The sequence below is a fragment of the Trachurus japonicus genome, chromosome 14 (assembly GCF_045865225.1).
Source record: "Trachurus japonicus isolate A0001 chromosome 14, Traja_1.0".
Taxonomy (NCBI): Eukaryota; Metazoa; Chordata; class Actinopteri; order Carangiformes; family Carangidae; genus Trachurus; species Trachurus japonicus.
Window position 1 is genome coordinate 7,835,429 of NC_140920.1, and position 20,741 is coordinate 7,856,169.

The window sequence follows — 20,741 nt, forward strand, 5'->3', positions numbered from 1 at the left end:
AAGGCTGAACGGAGGATACCTTGATGTTGGAGCTGTTTGAGCCGAGGAGGAGGAGGAGGAGCAGACGCTGCAGGTTCGATACCCACAGCCCCAACATGGTATAATTTAATAACTACAGTAATAACTAAATGAGAGCAGACATGTGTTTGGGTTTGTTAAGTTAAAATGTGGAAATAGGACTTAATATCTGAGCTCCATCAGAATGATTGACAGGTTTAAGCTCCTTCGCCTCCTTCAGCAACCAAGGTGGAAAATGAGTCAGAGTGCAGTGGGATAAGCTCCGCCCCCTTTGAAACAGTTAATGCAAATGGACAACGTTATTTATGTATTTCTTCTTTTTTTTAACAAAAAAAAAAGAAAAGAAAAAGAACCTGAGGTAGTCTGAATGTCTGGGCTACATGTTCATGTGCAATCACTTCAACAAGCTCCTCCCCCTTTCCTGTGGTCGTGCATGTCACTTCTCATTGGCTGATCAGTGGTGGTAGTGATGACGACGACAATGACGATGATGATGATGAGACGATGACAAAACAAAAACAAAACCCTCGATACGGAGGCACCGAGGATTAAAAATAAAAATAAAAAGTAAATATTTCATCATGATTTAAAATTGAGGAACTTTGGCTTCTTTCAAAAAAAAAGTGAATTGATCAATATCTGAAGTTCTGGACTGGATGAAGGTAGAGGAGGTGTAGTGCCACATTATGTAATAAAGTTGCTTTATGTAATAATGTAAGAAATGTTCACCTCATTATGTAATAACATTGCATTTTGTAATAATCTGCCACATTGTGATACAATTCTTAAATGCAATATGTTATAAACTTTGCTGCATTTTGTAATAAGTTGTTACATATTGCATTAGTTATTAAAAAATGCATGTTGCACTTCTTTTTATATAGAAAATGTAATAATTTGGTGCAAAATGTAACAACTTATTACAAAATGCAGCAAAGTTTATTACATTTTATTGCGGCGTTTTTACATAATGTGGCGCTCCAGGTGAATAAACTGTGATAAAACACATGATTATCACATCCATCACAGTGAACAGGACCAACATCAAGGTATCGCTCTTTTCTTTGAGTGAATGAGTGTGAAGCCGGGGATCGATCCACCGATCGACCGCCGGCCGTCGTTAAGGCACGTGTGTGTGTGTAAGAAAGATCTTATATAATTTCAGGTAACGAGCAGGACTAATAGAAAGGCTTCACTCCACGAGCTATAAGGTGAAGACCAGGAGCTCCTCGTCCACGGAGCTCTGCAACATCTAAACACTTTATCAGAAAATAACTATCTCTCTACAGAAGTAGAGTACAATTTAAAAAATGAACCTACTGAGCTACAGTACACTCTAGATGATAGTAATGACGTCTCGATGCATAGCATCACCCATATATGTAAATATTGACTTTTTCATTTTACTTTAGGTGGTTTCTCTTGGAGTTAATAGTGTCATGGAGGGTTATGGCAGTGTTTGTTAAAGAGTCACAGTCTGGCTCCTCCTCCTCCTCCTGCTCCTCCTGCTCCTCCTCTGTCGCCGTTTCACCGTGAAGAGACGAACAGAGAAGAATAAGAAGAAGATGATTGTCACGAGTCGACTTCAATCAAATCAATAACCTGATTGAAGACGACAGAGGAAAAAGTTAAGGAGGCAACGCAAAGAGAGAAGCTGGGAGTTCAGATGAGGAGGAGCAGGAGGAGGAGGAGGAGGCTCCAGAACCGACACCGAGCTCCTCACCAAGGCCGATAAACGTTTCTCGTGGTGTCGACTCCCAGAAGAAGAAGAAGAAGAAGGAGAAGAAACTAAAAACATTGTTGTGTGTCGGAGGTTTTGGGTCCAGGACTCTTCAGCTCGGCGGGACCGGGTCCGGAGCAGAGAGCCGCTCCGCTCTCCTCCTCCGCCGCAGCGTTATGATGATGATGATGAGTCTCAGTTTCACTCCGCTGCTGCAACTCCACCTCCTCCTCCTGCTCCTCCTCCTCCTGCTTCACCTCCTGCTTCACCACCACCACCGCTGCTGCTCCTCCTCCTCCTCCTCCTCCTCCTCTCTCCGGCTCAGTCCTCGGGGCGTCGGCGTCGGACCCCGGAGGAGGAGGAGGAGAGGAGAGAAACTTCCCGAACCTGCAGGTCCCGTTCAGGTTCAGATCCTCCTCCAGTTTCACCTGGAACGGCGGCAGTCCGAGCAGGAACGCCCGGATGCGGCTCGGCGAGCTCAGGTCGGCCGGCTCCTCCTGGTTCTTCATCTCCATCTCCACGTCCTCTCCTCCTCCTCCTCCTCCTCCTGCGTTGCCGTTGCTCCGCCCCCCCGCTGCTGCCGCTCCGTCCTCCGCCTGCTGCTCCACTCTTGCTCTTTTGGCCGCCGGTTGTTGTTGTTGGTCGCGGTTCGACTCCGGCCCCTCGCTGCCGCCGGTGCTGCTGTTGCTGCTGCTGGAGGAGGGTGGAGGTCTCTTCACCGTGAAGCGTTTGCTGAGGTTGAGGGGCAGCGCCTGCTCGGGGGGCGGCGTGATGGGGGCGCAGGAGGGCGAGGGCGAGGGCGGCGGCGGCGGCGAGGGTTTGGTGGCGTTGGCGACGGCGGTCAGGTCCTGGGACAGCGCCTCCGACAGGCGGCGGGTGAAGGTCTGCAGCTGGGACGAGTCCAGACGGCGAGTCCTCATCAGCTGACACACCTGGGTCATTATCAAAATACGGTCAAAAAAGTTAAAAATTTCAATTCAGTTTTCACAAATTTTATTTAGTGGGAACTATTTATTAGCATGTTGACCATGCTACCAACTATAATGGACAACTAGAATATTTTTCTTACACCTAGGGCTGACCCGATTATCATATTTTGTATTGGTAATCGAAGCTTCGCGGACATAAAATCGATTTTAATCGAAGCTTCGACGGCCCCGTAACGTCTGACCGGGGGAGGGGGGTGCGCGTTCGTAGCGGAAATAATGGAAGTAATGGCAAACAAACACTGCATATCTCAGGCAGGTTTCCAGGATGGTTTCCAGGATGCCAAGTAGCCTATTCATTGTAATGTAAGAAGTGCCGATGAGAACCGGTGTCAAAAAGGAAAAAAGGAAGAAAAAAAAAAACAATCGATCACGGACTTCATGATCGATTTTCCGTGGCAACGAACGAAGCTTCGAAGCTTCAATTTTTTTGGGTCAGCCCTAGTAACACCAATGACAAATATCTATAAAAGGCTAAGTACACAAAATAGTGTCCAAGCTAGCTCAAAGCCAGCATGAGTCAGCACCTTAAAATCTATAAATTACTTATTTAACTGTTTTTTTTTTCCATAAAATATTTCATTATAGCGCAAATCAAAGTAACACCAATGAAACAAAAAAAGAACCACATTGAAAAATATTTTTGTACACTGTCCAATAGCGTTGAACCATGGCAGTGTTTTTTTTAGATACAAAGGAAATTAAAACTGAAAAAAATAAAATAAAACAGTAAATATATAAACTGAAATTATCATCATCAATTAAAATGGTATTGAATTACATAATTTTGGTTTAATGTGGATGATTTTTTAAAATTGTCAAGCAGTTGTGTGTCTGTAAAATGCAGGGACATGTTTTTCACCATATTTTGATTGAGAATGACTCACCTGAACGCTGCAGTCCAGGTTCAGCGGCAGCACCCGGAGCGGCGGCAGCGGCGGCCGCGTCCTCGTCGTGTCACGCGTTACGCCGCCAAGCCCCCGCTGGGCGCCGTCGTCCACACTGCTGCAGCCGGAGCAGCCCCCCCGGGCGAGGTGCAGCTGCTGCTCCCCGCTGGGGTGTGGGGGGTCGGGGCTGGCGCTCTTGTTGTTGGGCTGCAGCGGGTAAACGGCGAGCTGGTGCTGGTGCTGGTGCTGCAGGTGGGCGGGGTCCTGGGGGGCACTGATGCGGCTCCTGAAGACGTCCAGAGGACACACGCCCTTGATGGGGCTGAAGCCGCCCAGAGACCCCCCGCCCACAAAGTGTCGGGGCAGCGTGGAGAGCAGCACGCCGGGGGTCAGCGCCACCGCCGCCGGTTCTGGCTTCAGCTCCGTGGGTTTGGGCTGGAAGGGCAGGAAGGGCGCCGACATGGGGGAGAGGTCCGGGGTGAGCGGCATGTTGGCGGGGAGGATGGGCGGCTGCAGGACAACAAACAGACACAACAGTTTTATTATTGAAAGAAAAAACAGAAAAAGTTTTATTTTGAAAAGTCTGTTTGATTTTGAAATTGATGCAGCAAACATTATCGACACAAACATTATCGACAAAATAGTGACTGAAAAGGCACAGGCAGAAGCATGATGCTTATATTAATGCCTGTCCTACATACCAAATTAAGCTACCCAGCATTCTTACAATATAAAACATAAGACAACAACTAACAAACAAACAAACAAGCTAACAAATTGTTGTTGTGTGAACGAGGAAACGGAGACGGATCCCAAACAACATGTCCACCTGGGTACCATATGGGCCCAATGTGTGTTACCTGGCTACCAAGTGGGCATGGGCTAGAAGTGGGCAATTGTTCTGGGTTCCATATAGGTTCCATATGGGCTAAGTGGGCATGGGTTAGAACTGGGCAACCATGTCTGGCTCCCATATGGGCTATCTATGGGCTAAGTGGGCATGGGTTAGAACTGGGCAACCATGGTTGGGTCCAATAAGAGTTTTATATGGGCTAAGTGGGCATGGGCTGGAACTGGTCAACCATATCTGGGTGCCATATGGGTTAACCAGTTCTAACCCATGTCCACTGAGCCCACACATAACCCATACGGCACCCAGATACGGTTGACCAGTTCTAACCCATGCCCACTGAGCCGATATAAAACTCTTACCGGACCCATATGTGGTTGACCAGTTCCAACCCATGCCCACTTAGCCCACACATACCCATACAGCACCAAGATATGGTTGACCAGTTCCAACCCATGCCCACTTAGCCCATATGGGTTAGAACTGGTCAACCACATCTGGGTCCGCTAAGAGTTTTATATGGGCTAAGTGGGCATGGGCTGGAACTGGTCACCCATGTCTGGCTCCCATATGGGCTATCTATGGGCTAAGTGGGCATGGGTTAGAACTGGTCAACCACATATGGGTCCGGTAAGTGGGTTCCAATTGGGCAATATATATCTGAACCACCTTTGTACCACCTGTGTTTGCCTATGTGGGCTTGAGCTGGGATCTAAATGGGCATTAAGTGGGATCCAGCTGGGCAACCTATATGCAACCCATGTAGGCTACACCTGTGTCCGCCCATTTCGGGTTCCATCTGGTTTTGCTCCTAGGTTCCAACAGGGGCCCACCCGTGTTAGCCCATATGGGCTTTTGTGGGTTTCTGACTGTGTCTTAAGTGGGTTCCAAATGGGAAATTTTCATATCTGAACCATATATCTGTAAAGACAGCCTGTGAAACCTGCTGCTGCTGAACATCCAGCCTCTCCACCGTGAAGTCGCTAACAGATTCAACAGTAGCTACAGTGAAAGTTTCAGGAGAAGATGAATGAATCTGGTCTGAATTAGACGCTTCATTGATCCCCAGAGGGAAATGAGTTTGAGTTCCAGCTGCTTCCTCAGCGAAGAGCGAGGATGATGAGACGGAGACGGAGATAATAAAACAGTGTGTTTGAGGTCTCACCCTGTGTGTGCTGCTGGCCGTCGGTCCTCCTCGACCATTGGCCGGAAGGAGTGGACTCTGAGTCTGAGCTGGTGTCGCCGCCGCCATGGTGGTAGTGGTCGTCACGGTTACTGCTGATGCTGCTTTGGCCTTGGCCTGCTGCTGAGCCAGCAGCTTAGCCTGAGCGATCAGCGTCGCCTTGTTACGAGTTCCCGGTGGTCGACCTCGGCCCCTCTTCACCACCACCGAGCCCATCGGGTTCACCACCTGCTCCGAGAGGAAGAGGAGGAAGAGGAAGAGGAGTTTCAATAAGTTCTAGATAATTCAAATAGCCTAGTTGTACCAAAGTATCTGCTTGTGTAACCATCTGAACAACTTGGTGTCACCAGTGTCAACAGTGGGAGGAGACAAAAAGTTCAAATCTCTCTCAGCTCAGCCAGCATCACTGTCATTACAAAAACTAGATATAAAGCCAGCTAGCTTGATGCTAACATATAATAGAAAACATCATAGACGGGCTAATGGAAATTAGCATCGCTATTGCTGTAACTTTAAACCAACAAACAGCTGTTATTATTTTAACACATCCAATAATACTTACAGGCAGATATTTTCTCTGCTCTGTGGAAATAGTTTCACTTCTTAGTCTTTTTCTTTCTTTTTTGTTTTGAAGGAGAAAAAATACTAAAGTGACTTTAAGTTTAAATGTTCAGTGATGTTTTCTCAGCGTGAACTTTCTGTTGAAATGCAAAATAGTTTTTCACAGTTGGAACAAAACACACTGTGTGACGTTGTTTACTGCATTTACAATGTGTTTACTGTACGGGCCGATGACGGGAGTAGGATTCAGTATTTGATTTAGGATTCGTCCAAATCTTAAATCGTTTTTTATTGTTCATCAGAACCAGGACTGGGTTCATCCCTGGGATCATCCCAACTACTTCAAAATCACCCAGAGTTATTAAGTCAAAGTTGAGAGGTGGTTTCTGAGTGACACATTTAAAGCAGGTAAAATAACTGTAAAAGAAGTGAAGTGCTGTCACTTACAGCGTGGTGAGGAGGAGCAGCAGCAGCAGCAGCAGTAGCAGCAGCAGGCGCATGAGGAGGAGGATGAGGAGGAGGAAGAGGAGCAGGAGCTGTGATCTTCTTCACCTTGGGTTTGGGTCCTGGTTTTCGGCCTCGAGGAACCGGTTTCCTGCCTCTGATCCCTCGGGGTTTCGACGGAGGAGGAGGAGTCGGGGATTCTGGGATCTTGAACTCGGTTCCTCCGGCTCTGAGGTGTTCCTCGTAGGGAAGCATCAGCCTGAGACACAGAGGGCAGAGGGGGGTCATGAGTGGGGGAGGGGAGGGGAGGGGGTGTGTGGTTATACTGTATGTGTGTGTGTGTGTTTGACTGTCTGACCTCTCGTAGTGTCTCCTGGTGCAGGTGGCGGCGCTGGTGCTGCCGGGGCAACCGCCCAGCTCGTTATACACCACCTTCCACAGACGGTCCAATGTCACCTGTAACACACACACAGTCAGAGTCAGGTCTGAACTCACAACATCCTGCTGGTCTGAATCTGACTAAATTCAAAGATTTATCTGTTACAAACCAGTTTAAATAAAGGTTAGTGAAATTAAAAGAGGAGACACCGACCTTCTTGTAGCCTCCGAGCCGTTTGACCACCGAGTACATGAGGAAGAGGTCGACTACAGGATCACAGACAGCGGAGCGGCCATGATTGAATCCAGCGATGCAGGAAGAAACAGAAGAGGAAACAGGAAATAAAAGTCAGAGACAGTTTGTAAATCAGAAATAAAACTCTCAGTTTGACCAAACAAGTTCTTTAAATGTGACCGACTCGGTCCAGAGAACATCTGTGGAGAGACTAAAGCTGAACCTGCTGCTGAAGACACTTCTACCAGGGCCAGATGTGAAGAGTTTTTATTTAGTTTTTGATTTTTAACCAAGTTGATTCATGGAAAAAAAAAAAAGTTGAATTCATCTATTCAGAATTAAATCTACAACATAATAAAAGGAGCCAGAAAACACTCTGAAGCTGCTGCAGCTAAAACAGACTGTGAGTTTAATACAGCTTCTTTCTTACATAATATCTGTCAATCACAACCAGTCACACTCTGTCAATGACATCATCAATCATCAATATAGAGCAAAACAGAGAGAGCGTCAGTGTGTTTTACATGCACAGTTAAGTTGAAAAGCTCCAGATTTCTGTCCTTCTCCCAGTTTACATGCAACAGAGAAAATCGAGTGGTTGATGAAAACATGTCTGCCTCCTCAACACTAGGTGGCGGTGTGTGTCATTTCAGCCGGTTGTTATTGTGAAATGCACTGATTCTGAATTTTTCTCCTTGACGTTGGTTCACACCACACTCAGCGAGTAACCTTGGCTCTCCTTTTCACTTTCGTTTTTATTCTACATGTATTATTATTATTAAGATTATTTATTAGGCTATCATTTTATTGTCCATGATTAACTATATTGTATTACAGCACTTTGGTCGACTAAGGTTGTTTTTAAAATGTGCTTTATAAATAAACTGTGACTTCACTTGTTGTGAAACATGCACACATACATTGTGCAGTTTCAGTCAGATTAAAGTGTTTATAGTAACACATGCAGAAGAAAAACGGTTTCCAATCACATCATCTAGGTGTTTTAGTCAGATCTAGTCCAGTCTGAGTTGGAGCAATGTGTTTACATGCACTTTAGTTATCAAGTTCGAGACGGATTAGGGCCATCATTTTTTTGTTGCAAGTGTCATGTAAACGTACAGAGTGAGAGAGAAACATGAAAAGGAAAAAGAAAGAGACAGAGAGGATGGGGAAAAGAGGAAAAGGCAAAAGAAAACAGAAGAAAAGAAAAAAGATACAAAAAGGAGAAAAGAAAATGTGTAAGATAAAGAAAAGAAAAGGGAGGAACAGGAAGAGGAAGAGGAGAAAAGGGGGCGGGGCCAGACTCACTCTTCTTGAAGCCCAGGTTGGGGACCTTGTGGATGGGCGAGCCGTTACGCTCCATGTAGGAGAAGAGCTGATCCAGGAACAGCTGCTCCTCGGGGTGAGGCAGCCAGCCGCCCTCGCAGCCGGCCTCCACGCTGCCCATCACGTTCTCCTGTCGGACACGCAGCTCATCGTCACACACACTCGTCTTCATCACCGTTAGAAACAAAACTTCATAAAAACAAACAAACGAACGAGTCAACAAACCTTCATCCTCTCGATCCAGGACTCTGATTGGCTGGAGGTCGGGGAGTCTTTGCCGTCGCGGCCTCTCCTCTTACGAGGTCGTCCCCGAAGACTGAGAGACGGACATCCTGCTGAGAAGAACAAGAAGACATGAGTAAGTACGCAAGAAGATGGAGGAAAGTGACATTCATTCAGATTTTTCCTAAAACTTCAGGATCTTGCCCCATGTCCAGCCAGGAATCAAACCTACGATCAGTGAGTCTCATTAAAGAGCCACTATGTAACTGTTTAAAGAGGGTTAGAAGAATAATAATCATTCATCTCAGAAATCAAAAACCATGTCTCAATATGGAGCAAAACAATGATCCAATATGACATTTTTAATCTCTTACATATAAATATTTAAATTTAAAGCAGAAGTAAGCGATCCAGTCATTTTGGCTAACTTCTTGTCAGCCGATGGAGTTAGCAGTCCCCGCCCTCGTCCCTACGTCACCACATTCACGGGCATCCCTTGGCTGCACACACAGAGAGGACCGCCCCTTTATGCCGTTCTCTCTCCTCATTGGATAAAGGTTGTAGGATACAAGGAAAGTTTTCTCCTCGGCTTACAGCAGAGCAGAGTGACTGACAGACCCGTGTTTCAGACCAAACACTCTATGTAAGTGATTGCTGTCGGATGATATAACTATTTAAGACTTATATTAACACAAATATTCCACTTACTTCTGCTTTAAATGATAAACACATCGACCAAAGACCCAAAGGAGGTTAAAAAATATTTATATTTCTTTACCTTTGTGTATTTATTTAACAACAGATCAGCTTTCCACTACATTAGTGTCAATGAAATGATAAAGAGGGAACTGATCTGATAAGAACAGGAAGTAAACATCAGATGAAGATTTTAACGATGACGTCACAAAAACACAACCGGTCTGGGATGATCTCAAGAAAAAAGGATTCATATCTCGTTTAAATCACAATATTAATGATAAATAAGGTTTAAGTCTTATGATGTAGTGTCTGATCGACTCTACAATAACTTTTTGTTCTTTACCATTGTATATTATATATTATTATTATGATGTTGCGTCAGCAGCACGTTGGACGACTGAGACAATAATTCAGGTTAATTTACATAGCCGTCTTTGTAAACACGACTCGTTAATCCAGTTCCTGTCGTTAAGAGACACATTGTTCAAGTCCACCCACACACACACAAGAGTGAAACAAAGACAACAGAACTAAAGCTCCCGCCTGTTCAGGTCCAGAGATATTTGAAGATTTTTGATTTAATTAAATAAGTAAATAATGATCTACTCTGTAAAAAAGGAGTGGACACCCTTTCACAATAAAAGCATGTGAAGCATGAATATCCCTGCCTGATGTGTCACCAGCAGGTGGCAGAGTTTCACACAGACTCAGAGAAGCTGCAGCTCTGAGGAAGCTGATCATCAAATATTTTGTCTTAACCACACACACACCAACACACACACCAACACACACACACACACACACACACACACACACACATACACACATAGACACACTCCTATAGCTTGTGCTTTTATTTTCTAGGGCGTATAAATGAGACCCTGCACCAGCACCACAGAGAGCCAGTTGCCCCCTTGTGGCTGTTAGAAGATACTAAATTAACCTGGAAGTGTTTTTGGGGGGGGGGTTTAAATAGAAATGTGAACAAAGAGACTTTTATTCTGAAAGGATCCCGGTTTCCTGGTTTCTGGGACACTTACTGAACTGCCAGGAGAAGCCGGCGTTGTTCTCCAGCGTCGGGTGGTTGAACGTGTCCCTGCAGTAGAGGACGCGGGTGGCGGCCGGCGCCCTGACGCCCCCCAGCGCCAGCAGGTGGGGGTCCTGCAGCGCCGGCCCCCGGGCTCCGTCCTGGACGCGTCTCTGCAGCGAGCGGAAGCGGCAGTACTGCGGGTAGCTGAGTACCTTGACGCCATGACGCTCCACGATCGGGCCGTCTGAGGAGGAAGGGAGGGGGAGGGGGGAGGTTTCAGTCAGTTTCTTACAAACTTCACACTTTCTTTTGCTTCACGGTACAAAAATCTAATTATTGAGACGTAGAGTTGCGTTCTCTGTGACAGTGATCTGTGGTTTTAATCAGATTCAGAGCTTTTATCGTCCCACGGAGGGGAAGTCTGTTGTGCAGTTGCAGTTACAGTAGTAAAAACACACACACAATAGACAATAAAAGACAATAAAACAATAAAATACATACTAGGAGGAAGACACAAGGACATAAAAACCAGCAAACTTGAGTCTAAAAACAATAAGAACAGTTTTGTAAAGTGCAGATGGATTAAGAACTGGGATGAAGGAGTATTTGTATGTTTTAGTTTTAGCCTGTACGTCTCTATAACCTGTAGCCTATGGTTCAACATTAATGATTCAAGATGGCCTTTACAACAATACAACAAATTATAGTAATAGAAACATAAAAAAAAAATGCACCAATGCATTGGCTCAACATCTGTTTATCTGTTCAAAGCCTCTTTTTTGTGGTGATGTAACTCCTGCCAGAGGACGCGTGCATGTTCAAATTTGTTAAAGTTAAGTGTGTGAAAATTACAGGATTTTTTTTGTGAGTAATTAAGATATCTTTGTTTCCTTTACACAAAAGAGGAATAAATAACAGAGCAAAAACATCAATACCAGCATTGGCCTTTGGGAAAATTGTTGTTCTAAACATCAATTTCGGCCTGGAAATTTCACAAGCGGTGCATCTCTAATAAAAATAACATTTCATTATCGCACATGAGCCTGAAATAAATGAACATGTGATGAGATGAATTATTGCACCGAGGATTAATGACTCAGACTTGTCTCTATAATAAAGACATAAAAGGTTACAGATGTTTCACAGTCTGAAGGAGACACTCTCCTCCTTTATTCTCTTAAAATAAAAAAAATGACCATTGAACTTTTATTTTATCAACTACTTATTTTTGGTTTTATTAGTTGGTTGTTTTTTTTTTTCACTAATATAGTGTATTTCAGATGTTTTTACTGTTGCCTTTTCTGACCTGCATGTTTCATTTTGCCACACAATTATTGATAATTATCATTATTAAATAGTTGTTTAAGTTACCCTCAACAAACTGGAGTCAGTGTTGGTTTTCAGTGTGTTTCTTACTCTCTGTTTTGTCTCTGAGTGGCTCGCTGTTCTTCTCTGCTGGGCCCGTTGTGTTGCTGTTGCTGTTGCTGTTATTGTTGCTGTTGTTGTTGCTGTTGTTGCTGTTGTAGTTGTTCCCACTGCTGCTCTGTGGTGGAGGTTTGTGGAGCCCGTTGGTCCCGCAGGTCGGCCCCGGCCCCGGCTTCATCCCGCTGCTCCAACCCAGCGGATGTGCACACGACCACCTCACCAGGTCGTCCACCCGCACCACCATCTTCCTGGACACGGCCAGAACTTCATCCTGGAGGAAACAGAGACAGGAAGTGTTGTGATTCGCATGTACGAGACATTTTCTTTACTTTGTTTCTTTGATGCTTTTACTCTAAAAAGTTCTGACAACGTTCCTTTAAATTTGTTATTTCCAGTCAGGTGCGTTTACGTCACTTGCACAACCTCCTCATTGTGCAGCATCAAGGACGAAGACACCTTCAGCCTTCATCAATGCTTAGGCTACTATACGATTACAACAGCAGGGTTCGTCAGCAGAGAACGATTCAGGTAGATTACGAAGTTTGAGCTGCTGGCACGTTGCTAACGAGTGATGACTTTCACATTTTCTGACAACGACGGCAAGGCAAGGCATCTTTATTTAGCGCATTTCATACCAAGGCAACTCAATGTGCTTTACATAAAGACAAAACGTTCTAAGAACAGCATAAAAACCAAAAAAAAAACACAGTTAAAAGCAGGAGCAACGAAGAATAAAAAAGTAAAATAAAAGAAAATAGATAAAGTTAAAAGTTCTTAAAAAGAGCTCAGCTGTAAGCACATGAAAAGAGAAATGTCTGTTGAATCCAAAGAAGGTGCTTGGGTTTTGCATTAAGGTTCAGATTGCATTCACACCACAAATGAATCGTACATGGGTTCATTTCGGACTCTGGTGTGGACCAAATAAGTGAACCGAGTCAGAGCTGAAGAGGTCGTCTCTGTTCACTGACCCAAAGCGTCCACACACCAAGGAAACAGCCTGTTTTGTTTGAACTGAACAAGTCTGGTGTGTGAATACGTCCTGAGACTCACACAGTCTCTACGACGATGTAGTAGGCCTACTAACAGAAGAAAATGAAGCTGATAAATCTGTATAAACATGCACTGGGAAAACAGATTATTGTGCAGAAAGCTCAAATGTGTGTGTCCGGGAGAAAAAAAATTATCCACTCCACTTTCAGCCGTCTCCATCTTTCAGACTCATCTCCTCCTGTGCAGACCCTGCTTTGGTTTCTGAGAGTCATAGCAACAAAGAACTTTCATTTTGTGTTGATTTTGGCGACACAGGTGGACAAAAGCGGTATTGATTCTCTAATAACCGTCTGTGACTCTCAGGTATGTTTTTCCTCATGTCACACATTGTGTTATCAGCTGATTCAAAGTGGATTCTAGTTGCATCAGTTTCTTGTATCCTGTGATTATCATTGATATCAGTCACGGATCAAGACTGTCTGTTAGTGTCATTTAATGTGTTTATCTGTTACAGTGGAGAAAATAAGTATTTGATCGAACATCTTTAGTTTTTTATAGTTATTTTATTTCAACAAAAAGGAGACAGGATATCAACAAAACATCCAGAAATAATAATAATATCATCTTAGAAAGGTTATTTGCATTTGATCAAGTGAAATGAGGGCAAAAAACCAGCAGCAGGAGATCAAGAACTTATCTTCCCCAGCGTATATTCACAATAAATCAGACTTGACACTTGAACGAAAAGTCAAGACATTAACGTGACGGCACAAAAAAAAGAGATCAGTGGAGACAGAGATAAGGTTTAAATGTTGAAATATCAGATGAATATAACAAGAGGATTCACTCTTCTTTAAATTAAGTTTTTTGTTTTTATTTCTTTATTATTAATCATTTAGGATGTTTGACTTTCAGCTGCTGTATAGCTGCTGCTCTGATAAACACTGTGCTTTACCTCCCAGTTTGATTACACAACGTTTCACATATCAACTGTTGAACTATTAACTGTGGAGCTAAAAGCCACCTGACGAGTTCCTCCACTTTCTTCTCATATAAATCTCCTTTTTTATTGTCTTTTCTTCTTTTTCATTTTTATTCATCACCTTTTATTCAATGAATTTTCCATCCGATAAAAAATAAAAACCTAAAACCTTTTGTGTGAGTCATTTGTCACTTTAAATTAAATTAAAGCACAGTGACACAGATTAAATGTTGACGTTGACATTTAAAGTGAACATTTAGGAATGAAAGAGGAAGTTGATGAGAGACTCGCCGACGCTGTGACTGAAATGTTTCCTGCATGTGTGAGTGACTCCAGTGAACTCCTCCTAATAAACTGGTTCTTTTGTTTTTCCAGCTCCCATTTGCATTCATTGTTTTCTTTGTCGTAACCTGATACGAGCTCAAACTAAAACACCGCACACTTGGTTTGAACTGAGGATTTTTTTTTTTTTGTCTCATTTACACATTTTAATTTAAACTCAAAGTTACTTCATGGTATCTGTTAAGTTTGATACTTGTAAAATATATGTAAAAATACTGTAGTAACACATTCAAAAACAAAGTAGAAAACAACCGTGGCTCTTCAGGAGATTTTAAATAGTAGCTAGTGGATAAATAGTTTTAAACCTGATTCATCACTGCAAAAGGAAACTGGTTTAAATTTAACTCCAGAGGCTCAGAGGGAAAAAACAACTGTAGATTTATGACCGACTCAAACACACACACACACAAACACACACTTTAGTCTGTTTTCTTACTGCTTATTGCTATTGATTATTGTGAAATAAATCAAATTGATTAATATTTACTTAGTGTCACGTCTTACAGGTCAGTTGAGCTGCAGCTCTGATGTCTGTTATATTGTGACGTTAAAACTTAATCAGTGTTTACACAGTTTACAGTCCACCAGCGTTTTGGAGTTGTTGGATTGCGTATTTGATGAGTTTGATGAGGGAAACCAAGAAATCCCATTAGCCTCCGTAGCATAGCTCTGAGCAGCTCGCGGCTCTGCTCCGCCATTCTAAAATTAGCTTGCACCGACAATTAAATGTAACAAACCTACTGCTAAAACTATAGGGATTATGCCAATGGGCCAATTTGCCAAAATGTTGAACTATCCCTTTAAGGTAAAAACATAGCATAGTTAAGATACAAATCCTGCATAGTTTCTCTTTAAAGTAAAATGATCTCACACAGTTCCTCATGCCACATTATGTATATGTTATAATGCAACCAGGAAGTGGAAAGCCTGATCCAAACCCAAACAGGAAGTCAAGGTAGACGATGAGATTTTTATGTCTGATAAAAAAAACAACTAGGCGATGTCATATAAATGTAAATTAGAGTTAAACACACATGTGGTGCTCGTTTTTTTCTTTCTTTCATGCTTCTTAAAAACCGATTCATCAATCATCTCAACAGCAGCAGTAATAAACCACTGAACGGCTTCACAGAGTTTTAAAGAAGATAATAATGGAGACAAATGAGACGTTTTAAGGAATAAAAGCCTCCACATAATAAAAAGAAACTGGGCAGCAGCAGTGAGTGTAAAAAAAAAAAAAAAAAAAAAGCAGCTTCACAGGGTTCGTTTTGTCCTCCAGGAAAATTAAAACCTCTGTGTGCATGGATTCAGCTTCAGCTGTGGAATATCTAAGTTTAAAAATGTGGAAAATTTGGTTTCAGACGAGTCATGGGATTTACATTTGGGTAATACATTAGTCTGATTCCCACAGGGGGATTCTCATGTGAAGGCCGAGCTGCAGCCGCCATGTGAACCGTGTTAATCACAAACACTCATGTCCAACGCTGCTTTTCTTTTCTCATTATTCTTGCACAGACTTTGCTCCATATCTGACCCAGATGTGATTATTATGATTCTAATTATTATTTTTATTTTTAATTAGCCTGATTATTAAATACATGCAGTTTGTTGTTGAGTCTTGTGCAGCTAAAGAAATAACAACAGCAACATCAACAAAAAGGAGACTTTAATAAACTGAAGGTTAACCTGTTTAGATTCTTGGTCAAATATGATTGGATAAAAAAAGGAGGCAGTGTTCCTGTGGCGAGGTTATTAATAGATGTTCTTAAAGCATTCCCCAGATTATATTAGGGAGCCGCTCACTTTCACAGACAGGCACACAATGAATGAATCAGGAGGACTGGCATCAGTTTAAACTCATCTATCTGGTGTGTTTGACTGTTTTCAAAGGTGGAAAGTAACATTTGTTTTGACATAATGCGATATTGAAGCTTTAAATTCACTTTAAATCCAAATATTGTGCTTACCGGTAACTATAAGACAATATATAAAACCGATACATTATGACATATAGTTATGGGTTTATAATAAATACAGTTGGATTCATCAATGGGGGAAATTTCACTAATAAAATATCTATAAACACTATTACTGCATGTTTCAGTCATTGTATGTATGCAGCATAAATAGTTTAATGATTTACTTTCACTTATAATATATGATATTATGAACCACTGACATCTAAATAACTGGTTTGTTCCTGATATAATAGCATTAAAAATAAGTATTAAGTAGGTTAAGTGTTTAAAAAAAAAAAAAAAAAGCTGAATCCATTATTTATTTATCTATTTTTAGTATATTTTAGGGCTTTTTTTATGCCTTTAACAAACAGGACAATTGGAGAAAGGCAGGAAATGAGCAACCAACTGAACTAACAAGCAACCCATTTGAATCAATTATTATCATTAAGTATGAAAATATAATCAATAAACACATTGTAGTTTATTAATTAGTATTAATCCAGAGTTAGACATCTATAGTCGTTTATAAATTACATTTATTTAGTATTAGCATAGGCGCTGGTCTCACATTTGGGCTTATTGTGAGAAGACGGTAGCTCCGATCAGAAAAAGCAGCAGACCGTGAACGTCCAGACGACTTCCTCAACAATATGATATGATTTTTGTGTTTCTACTGTGAATGTTTCAGAAACCTTTACAAGTTAAAAACAGGGAGTCCCTTCTGCTTCTCAGAAAAGCCTTGTTAGCTCCGCCCCCTGGCTCTACCAATGAATTAAAATATTTAATGATAGTTATTGATGTAGTTATGCGTTATATTTAACTTTTTTACTTTTACTTCAGTAGGTTTGAATACAAGACTTCAACTCAAGTATTTCTCCCCTGTGATTTTTAATACTTGTTCATATTTCAGTAGGAGATCTGAGCACTTCCTCCTCAGTCTATTTTACTTCCTGTTTTGCTGCCGTGACGACTCATCAACGTCATTCAGTGTCTCATCCAATCAAATCAATAATTAAAAACCATGAACTGAACAGCGACAGTAAACAAACTGTGAAGAGTTTTTTTCACTTTGCCCACAGACGTCTGTGACTGACTGAGTGATGAGTGCCAATGACATCATCATCAGGGGCATTCACACATCCTGTTCCAGTTTCTTTCTTTCTTTTGTGGTTTGTTTTTGTCTTTATTCTTTGTTTTTGTCTTTCTATCTCTCTTCCTGTTTATCTTTTCTTCTTCCTTCTCTCGCTCGGCTGAATCTGCTGAGCTGAGCCTCAAACACACTTCATTCATTAGACCATTAACCATCATCACTAAAGACAAACCTCTGTGGACGGGGAACAAAGTCCTTTAATCCACACTTAACGTTGAAAATAATAGCACAATTATATTGTTTGATTTGTTAAATTACATTGGATTGAATTAAAGTCAGGATCCAGGAGGTTTTTCCTCCTCTGGGACAAAACTTACAACTTAAAGGAGCTTGAATATGAAAGAAATGCATGGTAATTAATCATAAAATGACCCAATATGTCACCAGAGACGAGGAATTAATGTTAATGTGAAACACTGATCTAACTGACAACTACACTGGAGCCCGAATATTCACATTTAAACATGTTATTTATCCCACTGAGCTGCAGCTACAACAATCATCGTTTGTCGTAACGTTAAAAGACGTCGTCGCTGTGACTCTCAGAAACATCTCGATATAAAAGCAGAAACAAAACCAGGATCTGAACCAGAGGAGATGAGTTTGAAAGATGGAGACATTTTCTTCTGGACACACACACACACACCTTTGAGCTTTCTGCACAATCCATAATCCTTTCTCCCAGATGTATGTTTACAGATTAATCCACTTCATTTCCTTCTGTTAGTGCATCATCATAGAGACTGTGTGAGTGAGTCTCGGGGTACCAGAGGTTGGCTGTTGTTAGCATGTGGCTAATACCTGCAGGGTTTCTCACATACATCTTCTATAAGTTATAAAAGCAGCTGCAGCACAGGTGTCATCATCAGCGACAGGTAGGTGAGGTAGGTCACATGCTCTCAATAGCATTCACAAAAGCATTTTCATAGACGCACTTTATCTTTTCTCGAACTGTGTTGTTCCCAGACAGGCAGACAGACAGAGCAGCAGGAACAGGAAGTGCTGGTACACAAAGCAGCAGGAATTTGCGTTGTGCAGATGAACCACAATGTAAATCAGCAGCTTCACCAGTAATAATAATAATATTTATAATAATAGCAATAATAAAAGCAGTGGCAGATAAACTGAAACACCTCTAACCCTTAATATGAAGTGAAAGACCCACCTCTCCGTGCTCCCTGGTCCGGCCCTTCGGTGTGTCTTCAGGTAAGAAATAAAGCCGGGCGCTGGCCAGCAGGTGGCGCCGTGTCTGGTCCTCCCATAGCAAGGTCACCTGCACACGAAGGAGACAAAGAAACGAACGTCAGGTTTAAAGGTTTAAAGGTTTAAGCATCTTGTGACTAAGAAACTTAAACCGGGTTCTTTCACTCTGATCAGTCGCTGTCAACTCATCAACCTAAATACAACACAGGCTCCGCAACAACATGTGTCCTCACTAGCTGCTTCAGCTCGCGGCCTCAATCCTCTAAATTTAGCCTCTCAGCGGGACGTTCACTCAGTAAAACATGGTGCTGGTCGTCTGTAACTCCGGAGCCTGTTGCAGCTTCAGGCTGCACAGGTGAGTCCTGGTTAGTTTCAATGTTAACAGGTAAAAGAGGAGGGCTGCTTAAGAAGATCAGTGACCAGTTTCCTCCTCTCTGGCTCTGTGGTTTTTCCACCTAATACTTTTACGGTTTTGTGACTTTTATTTGAGATTACTTGCTGAATATCTTTAAAATTTCCAAATATTTTGCACCTTTTGCAGTAAAAAAAGGAATATTAAAAAGGCAGATAAACCGTAAACAAACTAAACTCGCCTCTTGATCTTGCAGACACTTTTAATAAAAACTAAACTCATGTTTTGTTTGTCTTCTTTTTATACTCTTTACATGTTTATGTATCTATTTACTGATACTTGTGTATTATTATTCTCAGTTTGTTCACTCACTGCAATTGTTTCCTGGGGAAGAAATATATGATTCTGCAACACGACCTTGCACAATGTTGAATACAATTTGGTTAAAAAAACAAAACAAAACAAAATAGACTGAACTAAACTCAGAAACCAGAGTTTAAAGAGTCAAAGTGTGACAGAGTCTCACCTCAGCGATGCACACCGGGTCCTGTGGGCCACAGCGGATGAAGTAAAACTCCCCGAGCCTCCAGACCTGGACGGGCCCGTCGGGCTGAGCTCTGCTGCTCACCGACTTGTAGAAGGCGTAGCTGCCTCGCTGGCAGGAGGGAGCACCCAACCACTGGAGGAGGAGGAGGAAGAGGAGGAAGAGGTTAACACAGCTGGAAGCAACAGCATTGCAGAGCGTGGAGAGTTGGTTGTAGTGAGAACAAACAGAGACGTTGAGTGCAGCTCTCGTATACTCCAAATACAAGTGTGCAACTTTATGTATTGAGGTTTTTTTTTGAGGTTTTCTGTCTTTCTTTATTGTTATATTATTAAAGTTTATAGCTTTTATCTACGAAATAAGGAAACGGTTAAGGTTTCAACTGTTTGGATTTCTTCTTCTATAGCTGAATATCTCCTGTCATCAGTTTTTAATGAATGACAGCTGTAGTGAGCTGAGGTTGAAATTGTGCAGCCAAAACACAAAGGTAGCCTATATATAAAAAAAACGAAAGAAAGTCTCTTCACTGTCACGAGTTCACACTTTTTTAAGTGGTGTGGAAATCCTATTACTCACAATCATTTATAATGAGGTTAATTATAATAAAAAACAGTCATACAACAGGTTCAACCACACACATCTAAGGCGAAGTGGCAGCTGCTGTCACACAGACATGAAAATATAATATAATATGTAAATTTCAGCAGCTGTGCATTGGAGACGGTGGAATTTAGTGACATTTAATATCAAACTGAGTCAGAATTTATAGCAATCCAATGTTAGAGCTGCAAACTCTGTGGGGGGGGAGAAAAGAGAAAAATCTAATTAGGAAAAGGTAGTTTTATATCAAGTAGTAAACCAACAGAAAAATATTCTTCAACTATTGAAACGGTCAACAAATGACTCTTCAAGCAGCTGCTTTCAGACTCTCAAATGTTAATTAATCAATAATATCATTTAAGCTTTTCTCTATTCAACATGACGCTGATTATTTTGGAGCTTTTCTGGTGAACAGTGAACAAAGAGGACTTAAGTTTTTTTTATGTTTTTTTTTTTTTTAAAGACGACAGCTGGACCAACAGCTGGACAGATGTTGGGTGGGTCATCGACTCTGAGATGGAACAAATCGATTACTCTGACATCGATTCATCGCTTCAGTGGCTTTTTGAGCAAATTGCACATTCATTTTATTATGAAAGTGGACGTAAAGGAGAGGAAAGGTAGGCGACACCTGAGGTTTACTGTTTGTGTCA

The 20,741-nt window shown here is 42.0% G+C and overlaps 1 protein-coding gene across 1 annotated transcript in view; it reads right to left on the reverse strand.

Annotated features, from left to right (window-relative positions):
* Positions 1 to 959: 959 nt before the first annotated feature.
* LOC146974178 (uncharacterized) overlaps positions 960 to 20,741 on the reverse strand; it is a 34,064-nt gene continuing 14,282 nt past the window's right edge. Inside the window, exons 2-14 of the mRNA XM_085797275.1 lie at positions 19,471 to 19,623; positions 18,555 to 18,662; positions 11,956 to 12,235; positions 10,550 to 10,783; positions 8,814 to 8,920; positions 8,571 to 8,718; positions 7,242 to 7,294; positions 7,008 to 7,105; positions 6,653 to 6,908; positions 5,627 to 5,872; positions 3,612 to 4,121; positions 1,565 to 2,670; positions 960 to 1,532 (exon numbers count right to left, since the gene is read on the reverse strand). Of these exons, the coding sequence (XP_085653401.1) occupies positions 1,807 to 2,670; positions 3,612 to 4,121; positions 5,627 to 5,872; positions 6,653 to 6,908; positions 7,008 to 7,105; positions 7,242 to 7,294; positions 8,571 to 8,718; positions 8,814 to 8,920; positions 10,550 to 10,783; positions 11,956 to 12,235; positions 18,555 to 18,662; positions 19,471 to 19,623 (3,057 nt within the window). The 3' untranslated portion in view covers positions 960 to 1,532; positions 1,565 to 1,806. The remainder of the gene's footprint in view (positions 1,533 to 1,564; positions 2,671 to 3,611; positions 4,122 to 5,626; positions 5,873 to 6,652; positions 6,909 to 7,007; positions 7,106 to 7,241; positions 7,295 to 8,570; positions 8,719 to 8,813; positions 8,921 to 10,549; positions 10,784 to 11,955; positions 12,236 to 18,554; positions 18,663 to 19,470; positions 19,624 to 20,741) is intronic.